Source organism: Chrysemys picta, chromosome 3 (genome assembly GCF_011386835.1).
Source record: "Chrysemys picta bellii isolate R12L10 chromosome 3, ASM1138683v2, whole genome shotgun sequence".
Taxonomy (NCBI): domain Eukaryota; kingdom Metazoa; phylum Chordata; order Testudines; family Emydidae; genus Chrysemys; species Chrysemys picta.
In genome coordinates, this window is record NC_088793.1 from 16,875,192 (window position 1) to 16,891,724 (window position 16,533).

Sequence of the window (16,533 nt, forward strand, 5' to 3'; positions counted from 1 at the left end):
GGGTTATAACTGAGCCAGTGCTCCAACATGGTGTTGGGAGGCACTGTGTGGTTGGAGGTGCTGTCCTTTGGATGAAACATAGAACTGTGGTTCTGATCACTTGTCTGTTAGTAAGAGTAGGAGCTCTATAGCCTCTCCGGTTGCCAAATTACATCTTGATAACAGTCCATTCCATGAAATTAAATGACCCCAAAGTTTGAATTGGATCTGATATTATTAACTTCCAATCTTCTACTGGCTGTGTAGTGTTCCTGTGCACTGTTAGATAACTGTGTGTTTCTTTTTGTCACTGCTGAGGTGGAAGCAAATCCATGTATTATAAAAATAATAATAATACATAACTCTGTGTATAACACTTTACATATTCAAAGGACTGTACAGGCATGAACTAAAGCTCACAAAATTCCTGAAAGTATTACCCATTTTGCACATGGGAAAACCTGAGACTGAATAATGAAGTGGATTTCCGAAGCCATGCAGTGAGTCAGTGGCAGCGCCAGGATTAGAATTTGGGGCCTTCTGACTCATGCAGACCTCACCGTCTTTCAGTATCCATTGCCTATGTCACAGGGTGTTTAGTTTGTTTTGTAACATTTGAAAGCGCTTTTGAGATTCTTTTGAGATGCTATAGAAGGGTGAACTATAATATGGAAAATAATAATAAAGCATTTTCGATCCCCTTTCCCATCTAATCACTTAGCTTCTAAATAGACTCTAGCTATATCCAGCTATAAGCCTACAGCATTTGATTTAGGCCATTGCCAAGGCTGCTGCTCTACATCAATATGATCCTCAGTTATAGCAACTGAACTTAAACCATAGCTGGCTGGACATGGCTATGAAGCAGAATTGGCTGCAACTGGAACAAAGCAGCAGGCCTCAGAGCTCCGTTCTCACTTGCATTGTATGCCCAAAGTTATATATCAAGATCTCTGGTTGTGGGAGTTCATTTATTAAGTAGCTACAGATGTTTCACTTCACAGCCAAGTGACTGACTGGCAGATCAGAAATAAAGCAATGGAGTTGGTTCCTTGAGGGGGTCTCCACTGTGAACGTGTCAGTCACCTTTAACTAAGGTTATGTCTACACTAGCACTTTTGTCGGTAAAACTTATGTCACTCAGAGCTGTGGAAAAAACACACCCCTGACCGACAGAAGTTACACCGACAGAAGCACTGGTGTGGCCAGCACTGTGTTGGTGGGAGACACTCTCCCATGGACATAGCTACTGCCACTCGTTGGAGGTGGTTTAATTATGCCGACGGGAGAGCTTTCTCCCGTCAGTATAGAGCAGCTACATGGGAGACCTTACAGCGGTGCCCCTTGTAGGTTCTGTAGTGTAGCTAGTGTAGACATAGCCTAAATGTTTATGGCAATCAAAATGGATGAAAAGTACAACCCCTGTAGTACTGTGTATAAGCCTTTTTCATTGATAGATTCTGTACAAAATCTATTTAGATTCTTAGACTGTGCCCATCACTCTGGTATTTTAGCACCTACATCCCTGGTTACTTGGAAACATCTTAAAAGATGTATAAATGTGAAATATCTTTCCCTGCCCATATCTGACCCATCATTCAAGAGCCATACTTTGTCCAACTCCAACAATGCTGAACAGAATGTACTTCCAATTTGTTATTAAATTAAAAATTACACTTGAAGATTTCTTAGTAGTAGAAATTAAGTAGATGGAAAATATAGTTAGATCACATAGTTTGCTACTCTGCCACTATCAGTTTGTTTCCTAGACTACATTATCTTAGCACTTTGTCCGGACTCTTTCGAAGTGTAACAAGAGTTGGGGCTGCTATCACTTCCCTTAGAGAATATTCCACAGTTTAATAGAGCTCCTGGTCTGGACATTTTCCATATATTCAGTAGACATTTTCTTAACTTTAGATAGAATTTGTTTCCCATTCTGTCTGGCTTAATCTCTCTGCACATGGGAGTAGTATCCTCTGTACATCCAAACTGCACTTTCACATGGAGTATGGTGGACAATAAGAATGGTCCCTTATGAGGTGTTGATCCTCAAGATGCGGCAAGCTTTTCTGATTTTTTTTTTTTTTCACTTCCTCCTCCAGAAGGTACTGCATTTCCTCAGTGATTGCCCTTCTCTGGAAAGGGCTACTAATGATACGCAACCTGATACCTGAGCTAATAAAGCTGTGTAGCTTTCACAACCACGTAGTCTAATTCTTAAAGGGGTGAAAATTGATACTAGCAAAAAAATTACCATTTGTGGGATTTAGCTATATTAATAACACTAGGGCTACTCCTTTTCTTTCTTTCTTGCTGAGCTACAGGCTTGTGTGGTTAATTAGCTATTCCTTAGATTCACCAGATAAGATGATTTCAGAGATACACCCCCCGGTGTCCCGATATTTTCTTCCTCTCATCTGGTCACCCTATACCCAAGTAGCCTTCTTGATGGTGTGTTGCTATAAACTATAGTTGAAGTTCAGTAATTTATCTAGTGAATCAATACATTTGAAAACTGAGAGTTTGCCTTTTGCCATCTGTGTGTAATATTGTAAGAAAGAAGGTGTAGTTATGACTCGGTCAATAGTATATGTCACATGGCGGTTTTTGTTTCCCTTGTGTATGTGTTCTGTACAGTACATCAGACCTGATGTTATTGGCAGCAGTCGGTTTCACCGCTCTGTTACACCAGCTTTCTGTCAGTGTAACTACATTTGAAGTCGAAGGAGTTACACTGGTATAACAGAACAACTAATTGAGCTCCAGATCTTTGATACTCTTGGCGCCTTAGAGTTCTGTCTTTTATGCAGTGGGTTCCTGTCCCACAGTAAATGTCATCAGATTATATTGAGTTATGTGTTGAGAGCTATTCCTGAAGCTGGAGTGCTGGAGCTCTGGATTTCTTACTTTCTTGTAATGTTGTATTTTAATATTTAGTTTGAAATAGGCCAAGATTTTCAAAAATGACTAGTGAGTTTGGTGCCTCAGATTTGGCACGTCCAACTTGATATGCCTTTGTAAGATGTGTCAAGGTGCACACCCCGAAATTAAAGCACCCCAGTTTACTAGTCACTCTTGAAAACCTTGGCAGTAATCTTTATTCCTTTAAACTTCGTTTTGTCACAAGAACAGTTGCACCACTCTGTGGGTGTGAGAGGAGCTCTTGAAATCTACTTGTCAGTTTGATCTTAATGTCTAAATATCTCTTGATGGTGTCATTTCAACAGACTGGGACTTGTGCCGTATGTCTCTTTTGGAGGCATATGCGCTCCAGATGGATTGTGTCATGCTTTTTGGTTGTTGGGGGAGCATCATGAGTCCTTTCGTCTTCTCTGTTCCTTCCTCATTGTTAAGATGCTTCATAAGCTGATTTGGAAATGGTAGAACATTCAGGTCCTTCTACAAGGTCAAGCTGTATTTTCTTCAGCTGTAATCAGAGCAGTCTTTCTTGCGTTGTAGCCCATATTGCATGGAGCACAGATCATCCATTCCTGCTAGAATAGATTTTCTAAACTGTGCTAAGGAGAGCAAGCAAAAGAAAATAGAAAGTGATGGTGTTTTCCATTCCTTAGGCATGTGCTGAAGCAGCTGTTCTTTCTCCCTCTCTTAAGATATGTACTTGTATCTCTTTTTTCCCCCCCTCATTGCATCAGTGCTAGGCACCTCAACCTGTCTGTGCTTGTATAAGGTACAGCAGATTGTTGGGATTGGTCAAATTGTGTGAAATGAGGAATAGCTGCAGTGTAAGTAGCCCCATTGCCTAGGTTTCATTTATAATTTAAGGCATTTGTGTTGAATTTCATATTTAGCTTAACCTAAAGTGGGCTTTTTGTATGGAGAGCGAAATTACCCCTGAAACTTGCACTCTAAAGGATTGAAAACAACAAGAGGAGTTTTCTTGTCGTCTGTACTTTGTGATTGTAATTTCTCATCATTTCCAACAGGCCCAGGATCTACTGGCACAAGAGATGGAAGTGGTAAAGCAAGGAATGGGGCATGGAGAGCTTTCAAGTGAGGCTTATAACCAGGTGTGGGAAGAATGTTATAGCCAGGTGTTATACCTACCAGGACAGAACCGCTACACACGAGCTAACTTGGCCAGCAAAAAAGACAGAATAGAATCACTTGAAAAAAGGCTTGAGGTGAGTATCATTTTTCTGCTTTTTCACTTTTTTTTTTTTTTTAATGCCAGCTTTCATTGTTTCGACTGATTTACAGATGACTAGATCATTGATTCAGCTATCACAGATCGGATTGCAGAGAAAAGAGAGTCAAGGAGCTCTCCTGGAGCATCTAAAGACCCTCTGCTGTCCACTTTTCTTCCCTAATAGTAGGGGATGGATTTATAAAACACCATGCTTCAGGTTCCCTTCCACAAGTTTTTTAGCATTAACTGTTATAACCCTGGTTATTCTTGTTATCCATATAAACATCCAATCCCTCTTTGAGGCCAAGTGCTTCACAAGATTCAGTGAGTTCCTATGACCCAGGAAAGGAGGCAAGATAGTGGATCCCAATGACTCCAGTCCATTTAAACAGGAAACTTCAGACTTTTTTATGCATGCTGGGTCCTCTGGCCCTGGAATGTAGGTTAGGTTTTGTGTGTAAGTGTAAAATAAAAATGAAACACCTCTTCAGCAAGTTCAGAATAAAAGAAAGGAAAGAAAGAGAAAAACAGTTCAATGAAAATAATCTGATTGGATTTCAGTATTTCACTGAGGTGTCTGCAGTTTGAATATCGCAGCATTGCGCTAGGGCCTGGGAAGCAGAAAGTGAAACTACTCTTTCTGCAGTTGTCAGCGTTATGCAAAGTGGCTTCCCCCATTGTCATCTCACTCACCTCAGGTACATACAAAATGCTGCAACCAAAGGCCCCAATCCAGCAAAACATGTCAGCACAGACCTAAAGGTAAGCACATAGGGCCAAAATTTTCTGCATTGTCCTCCTGTTAGATTAGATTACTCCACTCCTTGAATCCCTCCATTGGCTTACTCTTACATTCAGCATCAAAAGCAAGCTTCTTGTCCTCTGCTTTAAGGTTGTGCATAACTCCTCTCCCTCCCTCACCTACATCTCTTCTCTGTTCTCAACTATTCCTGTATCTGTCTCATTAGCCCCTTGATATTTTTTTTCTTTTGTCTTCATGCTCTCTTTCCTGCTACCTTGTTCCTTCTTCCCCTGTTATGCAAGGCTATAACCTTCCTTTCATTCTAGCCCTCTTAATTGCTTTTTTCTATTTAGAGCCGTTAGACAATGGCTGTTTCTTCCTCTTCGTTGCTGTACAAACTGATGCATACAAATAAGTGCAGAAAGTACACAGCATTGATAGTGTGAAAAAAGGTTTGCTTAAAATTATTTCTTTTGAAAGACTATGTAGTATCAGTAACACTCAAGGAAACATGATTTATTTCAAAATACAATACAATTACAGTTTTAAGCCTAAAGGTGTCCCTTTAAATAATGCAGGCACCATATTTTTCCATGATAAAAGGAAGATTTCTTTTTTATGTAAATTCTTTATCTGCACATCTATTGTTGCTCGTAGTGAATGCCCTCAAACTACTGGTACTAAGAAAGTAGCATGCCAGGTAGGTCAGAAGGCTGGATTTGTACTTTGCAAGGTTGACTCGGTGAATTTAAGTAAGTTTGTCTTGTGTCTGTGTGTAAGTGCAAACCAAGAAGCTAATCCCAAGGACAGTTCTGCTGTTGGATGTTTGGGCCACAAATTGTTCAGCTCCAGGTAATTCTATAACTACTTAGGCCTGGTCTCCCCTAAAACATTAGCTTGACCCAGTTACATTGCTCAGGGGTGTGAAAAATCCACATTTCTGAGCAATGTAGTTAAGCCAACCTAACCTCCAGTATAGACAGCAGTAGGTCAACTGAAGAATTCTTATTTCAACCTAGCTACCACCTCTCGGGGAGGTGGATTACCTATGCTGGGCGGGAGAATCCCTTCCATTGGCATAGGTAGTGTCCACTCTGAAACACTACAGCAGTACAGCTGAGTTGTGCTGCAGTAGTATTTCAAGTGTAGACAATCCCTTAGTTCCCTTCTAGGGAACTTTGTCCCATTAATACATGAATGTTGGTTATGTTCAGTGTCTTCCAGCAGAGCGCACTATTGCTCTGCATAATGCTTTATGCTGTGTTGCAATGACAGTAAACTCTGCTGTAAAGAATATTTTTTTTATAAAAGGTATATATTAGTTCAGGAGCACCCAGCCTTTGTGGCGACAAGGGCTAGGTTGGCATCTTGCCTAGAGCCTGAGGACTGTATCTAATTTACGTATAAATACACATAATCTTTGGAATTAAAATTAAGTATTACACACAAAAAACTACAACTTTAAGGTAAAGTCAAGCACTGAAAAGTTAGGAAGTGCTAGAATTAAGGATGCCTGTTCTAATTTAGTTTGGACGGCGGTGCTTATGCATGCATTACAATACAGTCTTTAATTACATGATTACTTATTTATTTTTCTGCATACTCATCAGTGAACAGGATGGATGGTGTTCACTTAATGAGCAGCCATTCAATATTTTTTTCTCCTTGATGTTCAATGTGAGGCCCCATGCTTTATTTACTACATGCTATTCAGACCCTGCTCTGAAGAGAGACTTATTGTTTTCATCATGGGCTTTTCTGAGGTGCTATAGTATCTGAGTGCTACACAAATATTTATTAACTTATGTTCACAACGCCCCTATGAGATGAGTGGCTATTATTATCCCCATTTTACGAATGGGGGACTGAAGTATAGAGATTAAGGTCAAAAGTATATCAGCTAATTTTGGGGCCCAGTTTGAAATGACTAGGACCTGATTTTGATTTTTGAGTACTTAGCATTATATAGCACATCACATATTCGGAGCACAGCTCTCTTTGCTTCAATTGCAGCTCTGAGTGTTCAGTACTTTGCAAATCAGACCTCAGAGTCTCAAGTCATGCACCCAGAAAATGAGGAACACAGAACTAGTGACCACTTGCTAAAAGTTATGATTTAAGTGACTTACCTACTGTCACACAGGAACTCTGTGGCAGAGGCAGAGATTAAATCCAGTTCTCCAGGGCAGCATTCAACTTCCTTAACTATAAGACCATCCTATCCATTCCTGCAATCCCCTGTCTCATTCCCACTGTTCCTTCTAAATTCTGCAACAACAGATGAGGCAGGGGCCCTACCGACAACAGCCTCCTGCACTATGCAACCCTGATTCATCCCCAGAGTGGGTTCATCCTATGCACAGAGTGAGGCAGGGTCCCGTGGAAAAAAATAGTATGTGATCATGTAATTAAGACCTGTATCATAATTCATACACACAAGGAGGTTGAATTAAGGCACAGGAAATCTTAGTTCTGGCATTTCCTAATTTTTGAGTGCTTGACTTTGCAACTTTTTAACATCGTTTTGTCTGTGTAATTTCCTAGTCTTTCAAAAAAAAAACAACCCTCAAATTCCATCATGTGGCATTATATTGATCTCTTGATGTGTCGTCTCAGGGTTGGAACGTTTAAATCCACCTCACTGATCTGTCACTTGTTCCTAGTAACTCATAGCAGTAGGTGGTTATCCTTTATGTGAACCAGTATTAGAGGGGGATGGGACACTTTTCACAGCTTATTGGTGAGACTCAGGAATCTTGGGATCCATTCCAGGCTCTGGAGGGGAGTGTACTCTAGTGGGCACTCACTCTTCTGCCCCATCATTTCCAACCCATCCATGTCTCAGTCCTGGCTTTTCTTCACCCATAACTCCTTTTTGAGTTACCAGTCTGTCCTCACTCCTCAGGCTTCTCATCCCAGGCTCCTTGCCCAGCAAGTCCTTGTCTTTCCCCAGTTCCACTCTCCGTGCCCAGTCATTCCAAGTTGTCATCCTTCCCCCCACTCCCCTCAACTACTTTATTGTCTTCAGTCTCTTTACCAACCCAGTCCCAGTCCCATTTCCCCCCTTCTGGTTCTTCATCTGGATCTGTCTCTTCCATTGCTACCTTCCAGCTTGTTCCCTGGCCCTGCCGGCTCCCAGTCATAATCTCACTCCGATTCCCAGTCACAAAGTCACTCCCTGGGCTCCTTGTCCAATCTGAGTGGCACTCTCCTCTCTCTCTCTCTCTCTCCTCCCCCCCCCCCCCCCCCCCGCTGCAGGTGCTTGTCTAACTAGGGCCACTCTTCTCCCACCTGGTCCAATCTCAGTCCTCTACCCCCATCCCGCCACTTCCCCAAAACTTACTGGCTCCGGTCTTCCCCCTCTCCATCTGTTTTTCTCCCTTGGTCCCATTATCCCTGCCCAGTCAGTCCCAGTCTTCAACCCCCCTACTTCTTGTCCCAAGCTATTCCTCCCCACCCCCATACAGGTCTGGCTCTTGTCCCCTCTGTATTCATATTAGACAGGTTCCTCCTCTAGTCTGCCTGAGTCCAGAGGTGGGGAGTATTGACAGCACAGGAGAGACAGGTTCCCTGCTCTTACTTCAGGTCCCCGAATCCAGATGCATATTCACTGTAGGGTGACCAGATGTCCTGATTTTATAGGGACAGTCCCGATTTTGGGGTCTTTTTCTTATATAGGCTCCTATTGCCCCCCACCCTCTGTCCCGATTTTTCACACTTGCTGTCTGGTCACCCTAATTCACCATGGCCTGCAACACCGATCAGCAATTGCAAAGAGTGTCTTCCTCAGCGCCAGGCTGGAGCATGCTCCGTGCAGATGGAAGTCTCAATAGAGAATGTGGGAACTGGGTTTTTTCAAAGATTTATAACTTGGCCAAATTTGGATGGATTTTTACAGGTATGACAAAAGGCACATCCTTGACACAAAGGCCAACTCCCTGCCAAATCTCAAGTCCCCACTCCAAAGCATGGATGTGCTAGAGCTTTCTGAAGAAAACGTTGCCAGAATTTTTTAACAGGGGCAAAACAACATATTCCCCCCCTTGCCTCGTTTTCTGAAATGGCAGAAATTTTAGAACAAAAATTCAGCCTGAGGTAGAGACCCAGCATGGAAAATATCAGACCGAGCGGTTTACAGTTTGTAAAAGATATAATCAACTGAACACAGAGTCTTATAACGGGACATGTCAGGAAACCTGTATAGGTGGAGTTACCAGCCTCACTTTTAATACAGCAAGATATTTGCTAGTACTTTCCTCTTCCTTGAGAGATGAGTAAAAATTGTATGTTGTTTGAGTTTGCCAACAGCAAAAACTGTAGATGGTCAGCTTTTGGGGCTGCCTTTAAACCCTCAGATTGAACTAAAATCTCATGCAAAGGAAATGTAGGCGTTGCTGTGCTGGCTAGAGGCAGCTGTATATAAGGTGGTGATTGTGTAACATTTCCATATGGGCCTGTTACACCACAGTTCTAATATAACAAAGCCCAGTTATTCCTAGCTCTGTCTTCACTGCACAGAAATTACCAGTTAGATTTATGGTGTGGATAAATAGTCTTCTTCTTATAATCCGCCTGGTTCCACTGCCTGCCAGATTGAGTGACGCGTGTTTTGACGGGACATTTACCTCTGTGAAATTGATTGTGCAATTACCAACAGCAGATTGTGTCATTAGTGATTGAACTCTGCAGGAGGAGCAGGTTAATTATGGAAAGCCGCCTGCTTATGCCTGGATAAGCAATCTTGCTGTTCAGCAATAACGAGAAATAAGAAAAACTGCCTGATGATGATGGTAATTTGAATGCTGGAATGTTTGGTTCAGTAATATTGCACGTCAGTGATGTGAAACTTTAGTCTGGGGATTTTAGAGCAGTTGACAAGCATTAACGAATAAAGCCCCTCAACATCCCTTTGAGGTAAATAAGTACTAGTCTCATGTTATAAATGGGGAAACTGAGGCACACAGACATTACTAGGCCAAGGTGTCACTTGGGGCTGGTCTACACTTAGTCCGGACTTCGGACTAAGGTACGCAAATTCAGCTACGTTAATAACGTAGCTGAATTCGAAGTACCTTAGTCCGGACTTACCGCGGTCCAGACGCGGCCGGAAGTCTCCCCCCGTCGACGCTGCGTACTCCTCTCGGCGAGCTGGAGTACCAGCGTCGATTGTGAGCACTTCCGGGATCGATCCCAGAACATCGATGGCATGCCTCCGGACCAGCCGGTAAGTGTAGACTAGGCCCTGAAGTCAGCAGCAGCACTTGAAAATCCTGATTCACAGTCCTGCTCTTTTTCACTACAAGGTTACCCACCCTCCCTCCCTTCTTTCTAGAATATTGGTATGTTTTTTTGACATGCAGCCGTAAGGCTAGTGGCACCAGGAATTGGAATTTTCTGATGTGACACTGGTATTCAGCAAGCGGTACAGCCAAAATAATACCATACCTTGTCCCCCCTCCTTTTTCAAGCAGAATATTTTTGGACTTAATGCATCGATTGTAACTTTCTGGTGAAAAGTATACCACTTCAGGTGCAATGAGAGATGGCAGGAGTATCTTCTTAACAAGTTAGTTTCTTTCCTTCTTAGTTCAGATTTCTGCCAGCATTACTTTGTGTTTGAAGAAAGAAAGTTCATAATACTGGCTTGCAGCACATAAATATTTTATTTGCATTGTGGTAGTTATGTCGTCATTTCAGTTAATTGCTAAATTATAAATGTAATTCAAAGTCAAGAGAGGAAACTCTTGTTACATTGTATCCACAAAGCACAGTAAGTTATACTTTCCACACAGTCAGATTTGCAAATGTATCTTTTACTGAGTAAGCACAATGCACTGAGGCTACATTAGCTAGTGCTCTTTGTTGGTTGCTACTTTGAACTTGGTAGGAATGAGCAAGATGGTAACTTTCCAGACCAGGCGGCCATTTTTGTTCCTCTACGCAGCCAAGTTTGACTGAATTCAGTTTCACTGGAAAACCCTGGTTTTACTCTATGGGTTACATGCTCTGTGCTAGTGGATGCTTCAATTACTCTTATTTTATTGGACATACACAAAATACTATCTCTGGTGTGTCTTCTCTAAAGCTTAAAATTTCAAGTGGGTTTTCAGATCTGGTTGGTTAGGGTAGAAAGGGAAAAAGGACACTTTTTAAATAGGAATAACCCTTCATTGTCCAAGTACAAATGGGGAAAAATTACAAGATTTTTCAGTCTCATCTGGTTTATCAGGTGGCTGAAATATGGTGATACCCAAGGGAGGAAAGGCTGAGAAATACTGGCAGTGTGGTAACAGCCTTAAACGCTTGTACTCAAATTTCTGTCTTGGGTATCACTGCAACAGGTATAGAGTTGCCTAGGTGGTGCAGAGTGTCTGCAGACTTGTAGAGAATAAAATCACTGAGGTATAGTTGGGGGCAGAACATCACACCTCTCTTCAGGCCACAGGTTCATTAAAGGCCTGAGCCTCTAGATATCTTGTCTACACACCTAGCTACCTATCAGGCAAAATAAGGAAGAACTGGCGCATTTTCCATGTTATCTGATGATGCTTATACATTGATGATAACATTTAACATGATAGCTACTGAAGGCATATACCAATCATGGGCATCCCAAATGGTTAGACTAATCCCAGAGTTACCATCTCTACCTGTAATATAAACACATTTTCAGGGAAAGGGAACCATAGCTGAATGGGCACACATCTTCTACTAATAAATCTGAAATGTTTGCCATATAGGCTGGATAGGAACCTGGCCCCTCTTTCTCTTACCCTTCCAGGAACGGAACAAAGCAACCACCAGCAATGTAGGTGGAGGGGAGGCAATAAAGGGGTCCAAAGACGTGATAATGTTCCTTAGCAGCAGATACATCCACAATAAGAAGATACTTTCTCTTGGGAGGGAGGAGACTTATGGTTAGAGGCAGGAGTCCTGAGTTTTGGGCCCAGTGCTGCCAAAGATTCACTGCATGGCTTTGAGCAAGTCGTTTAACTTCTCCATGCCTCAGTTTTTCAGTCTTTAAAATGGGCATAACACCTACCTTGCAAGAGTATTGTGCAATTCCATGTGTGCAAAGTACTCGCAGTGCTCTGGCTGGAAGTTGCTACAGAACTGCCAAGTTTTATTACTCCTGTTTATAATACATTCAGTGTAACATCCTTTCCATTCAGAATGTGAACATCTGAAACCTGAAGCACTGAGTAGTTATGAAACTGTGCTTCCTTTCATGCTACAAGCAAGGACATTGGTAAATTGGAGAGGGCTGAGAGAAGAACCACAAGAATGATTAAAGGATTGGAAAATGTTCCTTCTCAAGGAGCACAAACTAGTTAGCTTAACAAAGAAAAGGTTAAGCAGTGTCTTGATCAGTCTGTAAGTACCTACATGGGAAACTCTTTAATGGGCTCTTTAATCTAGCAGACAAAGATATAACACGAGCCGATGGCTAGACATTGAAGACTGGAAATAAGGTGTACATTTTAACAGTGAGGATAGCTAACCATTGGAACAATGTTTCAAGGGTTGTGGTGGATTGTCCATCACTAGCAATTTTAAAATCAAGACTGGATGTTTTTCTAAAAGATCTGTTCTAGTTCACACAGGAATTATTTCAGGGAAGTTCTATGGTCTGTGTTATGCAGGTGGTCAGATTAGATGATCACAGTGGACCCTTCTGGCCTTAGAATCTATCCAAGCTTTCCCAGGCATTTAGAATAAAATCAGTTGCCTTCCACGTTCAGATGAAGTCACAGATTTGAGACTTGGTTTTATTTTTGCCATTCCCCGTAGTTTCTGCCTTACAGTCACAAGGTCCCCTCTCCACAAGCATGCCCTGGGTTAGGATGTCTGTAACAGAACTGATCAACACTGGACCATGGAGTCTGCTTATGAGGGAGAAAGTAAATTTGGTTTTATTCAGAAGTGAGCAGTTCTCTAGGACTTTAACCTTTGGGACACTGATGCTAGACAAATGAGTTGGTTGGAAACTAGCTAAGAATATTGCTCCTTGAGGGAGAATGACTTACAATAGCACTTGCAAAGTGCTTTTACACATTCCGTGCACTACATGAACTTTAATTAATCCTCAGCACCTTTGTGAGGAAGATACTACCTTATATATTATGAGGGGCAAATGAGTTCACAGAGAGATGGTCTCACAGGGATCACCCAGTGGATCATTGGCAGAGCAAGGAATGTAGATGTCCTGAATTTCCGTCTCCTAAACAGTCCACTAGGCCATAGCCATACTGCCTCTCACTCATTTAAGGGTTAATATTCTAAGAGGCTATAATGTATGAATGGTTTGAGAACTGCTCTTGAATGGTTAGAGAACTGCTCTATATTAAAATTTTATTAAAGCTAATGTTTAAAAATGTATATAATACATAGGTTGGGAAAAGAGTGTCTGTACATTGGGTATAATGCTTAGATTATCCACAAATATAAAGTTAGTTTTTACAAGTCATATGATACATAGAGTACATAATCAGCAATATTTGGGTAATTTAGGTGAATAGATTTAATAATACAGTTTAGATATTAGAATCCGAATACTCGGGTAAATCACTCATGAAAAGTTATACAGGGATTTGGTTGTGGAAAGCAAAATATATCAATGAGTGGAGATTGTCCCTCAGTAATTGAGAATTAGGTTGGTTGCCAATTTAGAAAATACAATCCATGAGGAAAGTATTTGTTACTTTCCTGACTGCGCTTCTCATCGGCACTCCAGTTCATCCCTCCTGGTATTGCCGATGTCCAGTGATGGGTTATATAGATGTCCCTTGAACACCTGATTGCGTCCGACACCATGAGTTGCCGCATCAGCCAAATGTAGCGTTGACTGATTCCGCATTCTCTCAGCACTCACTCATTACTGGGGTCCCATGCGCCTAAGGCTCTGATGATCAGTGCGTGTGTCTGGACCTGGTAACCCTTAGCTCTCAAGATTTCAGTCAGAGGGGCATATTTCTCTACCTTTCAAGCTCAGGCATTGTAGAAGGCCGGGGTCCTGTTCTCGAACAGCACTGTGGCGTTCACCATGAAGATCTTCTTCCAGTCCTCGTTGGTGATGACAATGTCTGGTCGTAGTTGGCTGTCAGTTCCGGGGATGGCAGAGTTTACGATCCCATGGGTGGCGGGATGGCTCTGGATTGCACCAGACTTTTACCCAGTTGGTGGACTCATTTGTGTCAGTGCTCAGCAATGGCATTGCTCATGAATCCTTTAAGACATGCCAAGAATCCAAATAGAAATGGAAGTTGGCAGTCAAAAAAAAAAAAGGTGAGGTAAAATGTCTGGCAGTTACATGTTGCTTAATCAGCTACCATTAGTGAGGTGGGGACTCTTTACTAAAACCATTGCATTTTGGTAAACAAAGCTTAGACATTTGAAAAGGTGATTCATAATAGGGATCTGTGTGATTAGGAATTAAGGTAATCTTTTTTAGCACTGACATAGCTCTATCATCAAAGGATTTCACAAACACTAACCATTAAACATTAGTTTATTTTCTGGTCTCTCAAGAATCAGAATGATCAATGGTTTGAGGCCACTTATTTGCCTATGACGCTATTGCAAAATAATGAAAAGTTTCAGAGTAGCAGCCGTGTTAGTCTGTATCCGCAAAAAGAAGAACAGGAGGACTTGTGGCACCTTAGAGACTAACAAATTTATTAGAGCATAAGCTTTCGTGGACTACAGCCCACTTCTTCGGATGCATATAGAATGGAACATATATTGAGGAGATATATATACACACACAGACAGAGAGCATAAACAGGTGGGAGTTGTCTTACCACCTCTGAGAGGCCAATTAATTAAGAGAAAACAAACTTTTGAAGTGATAATCAAGCTAGCTCAGTACAGACAGTTAGATCAAGTGTGAGAATACTTACAAGGGGAGATAGATTCAATGTTTGTAATGGCTCAGCCATTCCCAGTCTTTATTCAAACCGGAGTTGATTGTGTCTAGTTTGCATATCAATTCTAGACACAATCAACTCCGGTTTGAATAAAGACTGGGAATGGCTGAGCCATTACAAACATTGAATCTATCTCCCCTTGTAAGTATTCTCACACTTGATCTAACTGTCTGTACTGAGCTAGCTTGATTATCACTTCAAAAGTTTGTTTTCTCTTAATTAATTGGCCTCTCAGAGGTGGTAAGACAACTCCCACCTGTTTATGCTCTCTGTCTGTGTGTGTATATATATCTCCTCAATATATGTTCCATTCTATATGCATCCGAAGAAGTGGGCTGTAGTCCACGAAAGCTTATGCTCTAATAAATTTGTTAGTCTCTAAGGTGCCACAAGTCCTCCTGTTCTTCTTATTGCAAAATAATGGCTCTAGTGTAAAACGCTATCAGAGCTTACCTGATTGGCTCTAGGGTCGTCCATTATGTATGTTGCGCAGCCAGGAGGCACGAACTGCTGCTGATGCAGTGATTTGCAGCTCTGCTGTGGTGCTCCAGCTAATCTGGTGATAGCCTTATGGACCTGGGCACTAGCATTTCCTAAAAGCTCCTAGGCTCTCAGTTACTTCATGTGATTAGTATTGTATTGTATTGTGTACTAAGTAGCTAGATGGAGTACTTTGTTCTTCTGATTGACCGGGTAGCTTTTTTCTCTGCTTGAATTTCCACGTGATTTTAGCATCCTTTATGACAAAGACATAGAAACCAATATTTTACAATTGGAAAGAAAGGAAACCCAGCTTTCCTAGAGCATTTTATTTAAAAAGGTAATTCTGTAGCATCCATCACCAGTAGTATCTGATTGTGCATTCCATAAATAAATATGGATATACTATTAATCAAAGATGTCATTTTGAGAGAATGGTTGCTATGATCGTATTGTGATTCTGTGGGAGTAAATTATCACAATGACAAGGAGAGTGATGTGATTTGTGGCCAAACCACGGCTCGTCAGCTGCATGTATGTCTTTTACAGTTAAAGTGCAGCTCATGGACCCCCTAATGCCCGCCCCCTATTCCCCACCTACCAGATTGCGGGGTGAGGGAGCTTGGGGCTTCTGCGCTGCAGAGAGGGGAGGTCTCTGGACTTTAGCCCTGCGCCCTGACAGGTGCCGCCCCGCAGGGCAGGTTGTGCATATCTTGCAGCTCTCGAATTTCTGAAGATTATCGTATGCGGCTTGGAGGGTCAGTAAATTTGGCCACCCCGCCATATAAGCTCAAATGCTATTGGGACAAGTAACTTCCAAACACTAGTTATGCATCCATGTTCAGAAAGAATGTTTTGATTCCTGTTGTTGGTTTGGGAGACCAGTGTGCTGTAGCATGTGTGCTGTGTTCTGGCAGAGTGGTGGAATTTCTCTTTCCGGTCAGAGTAGTGCTGTTCTCTAGAAAACCATTGACTGTGAACTTGAATGCCAAAGCATGGAGCCCCCACACACCTTTTGTTTGGCATGAAAGGTTTGTAAACAGGTGTTGCCTACGGCAGGGGTTCTCAACCTTTTTATTTCTGAGGCCACCCTCAACATGGTAGAAAAACTCCAGGGCCCAGCCAGTGGGGGGTGAACTTGGGGCTCCGGACCAGGAGTGGGAACCCTTGGGCTTACGCGTAGTTTGGGCCCGGAGCCACGCTGGCAGCTCTGACCGGCTGTGTGAGCAGTCAGAGGGGGCTGGGAGCTGAGGAGC

At 42.1% G+C, this 16,533-nt stretch overlaps 1 protein-coding gene across 1 annotated transcript in view; it reads left to right on the plus strand.

The window, feature by feature from the left end:
- Nucleotides 1-16,533, plus strand: part of CDC5L (cell division cycle 5 like) — a 48,727-nt gene that overhangs the window by 18,729 nt on the left and 13,465 nt on the right. The window contains exon 14 of the mRNA XM_005312959.5: nt 3,927-4,124. Within this exon, the coding sequence (XP_005313016.2) occupies nt 3,927-4,124 (198 nt within the window). The remainder of the gene's footprint in view (nt 1-3,926; nt 4,125-16,533) is intronic.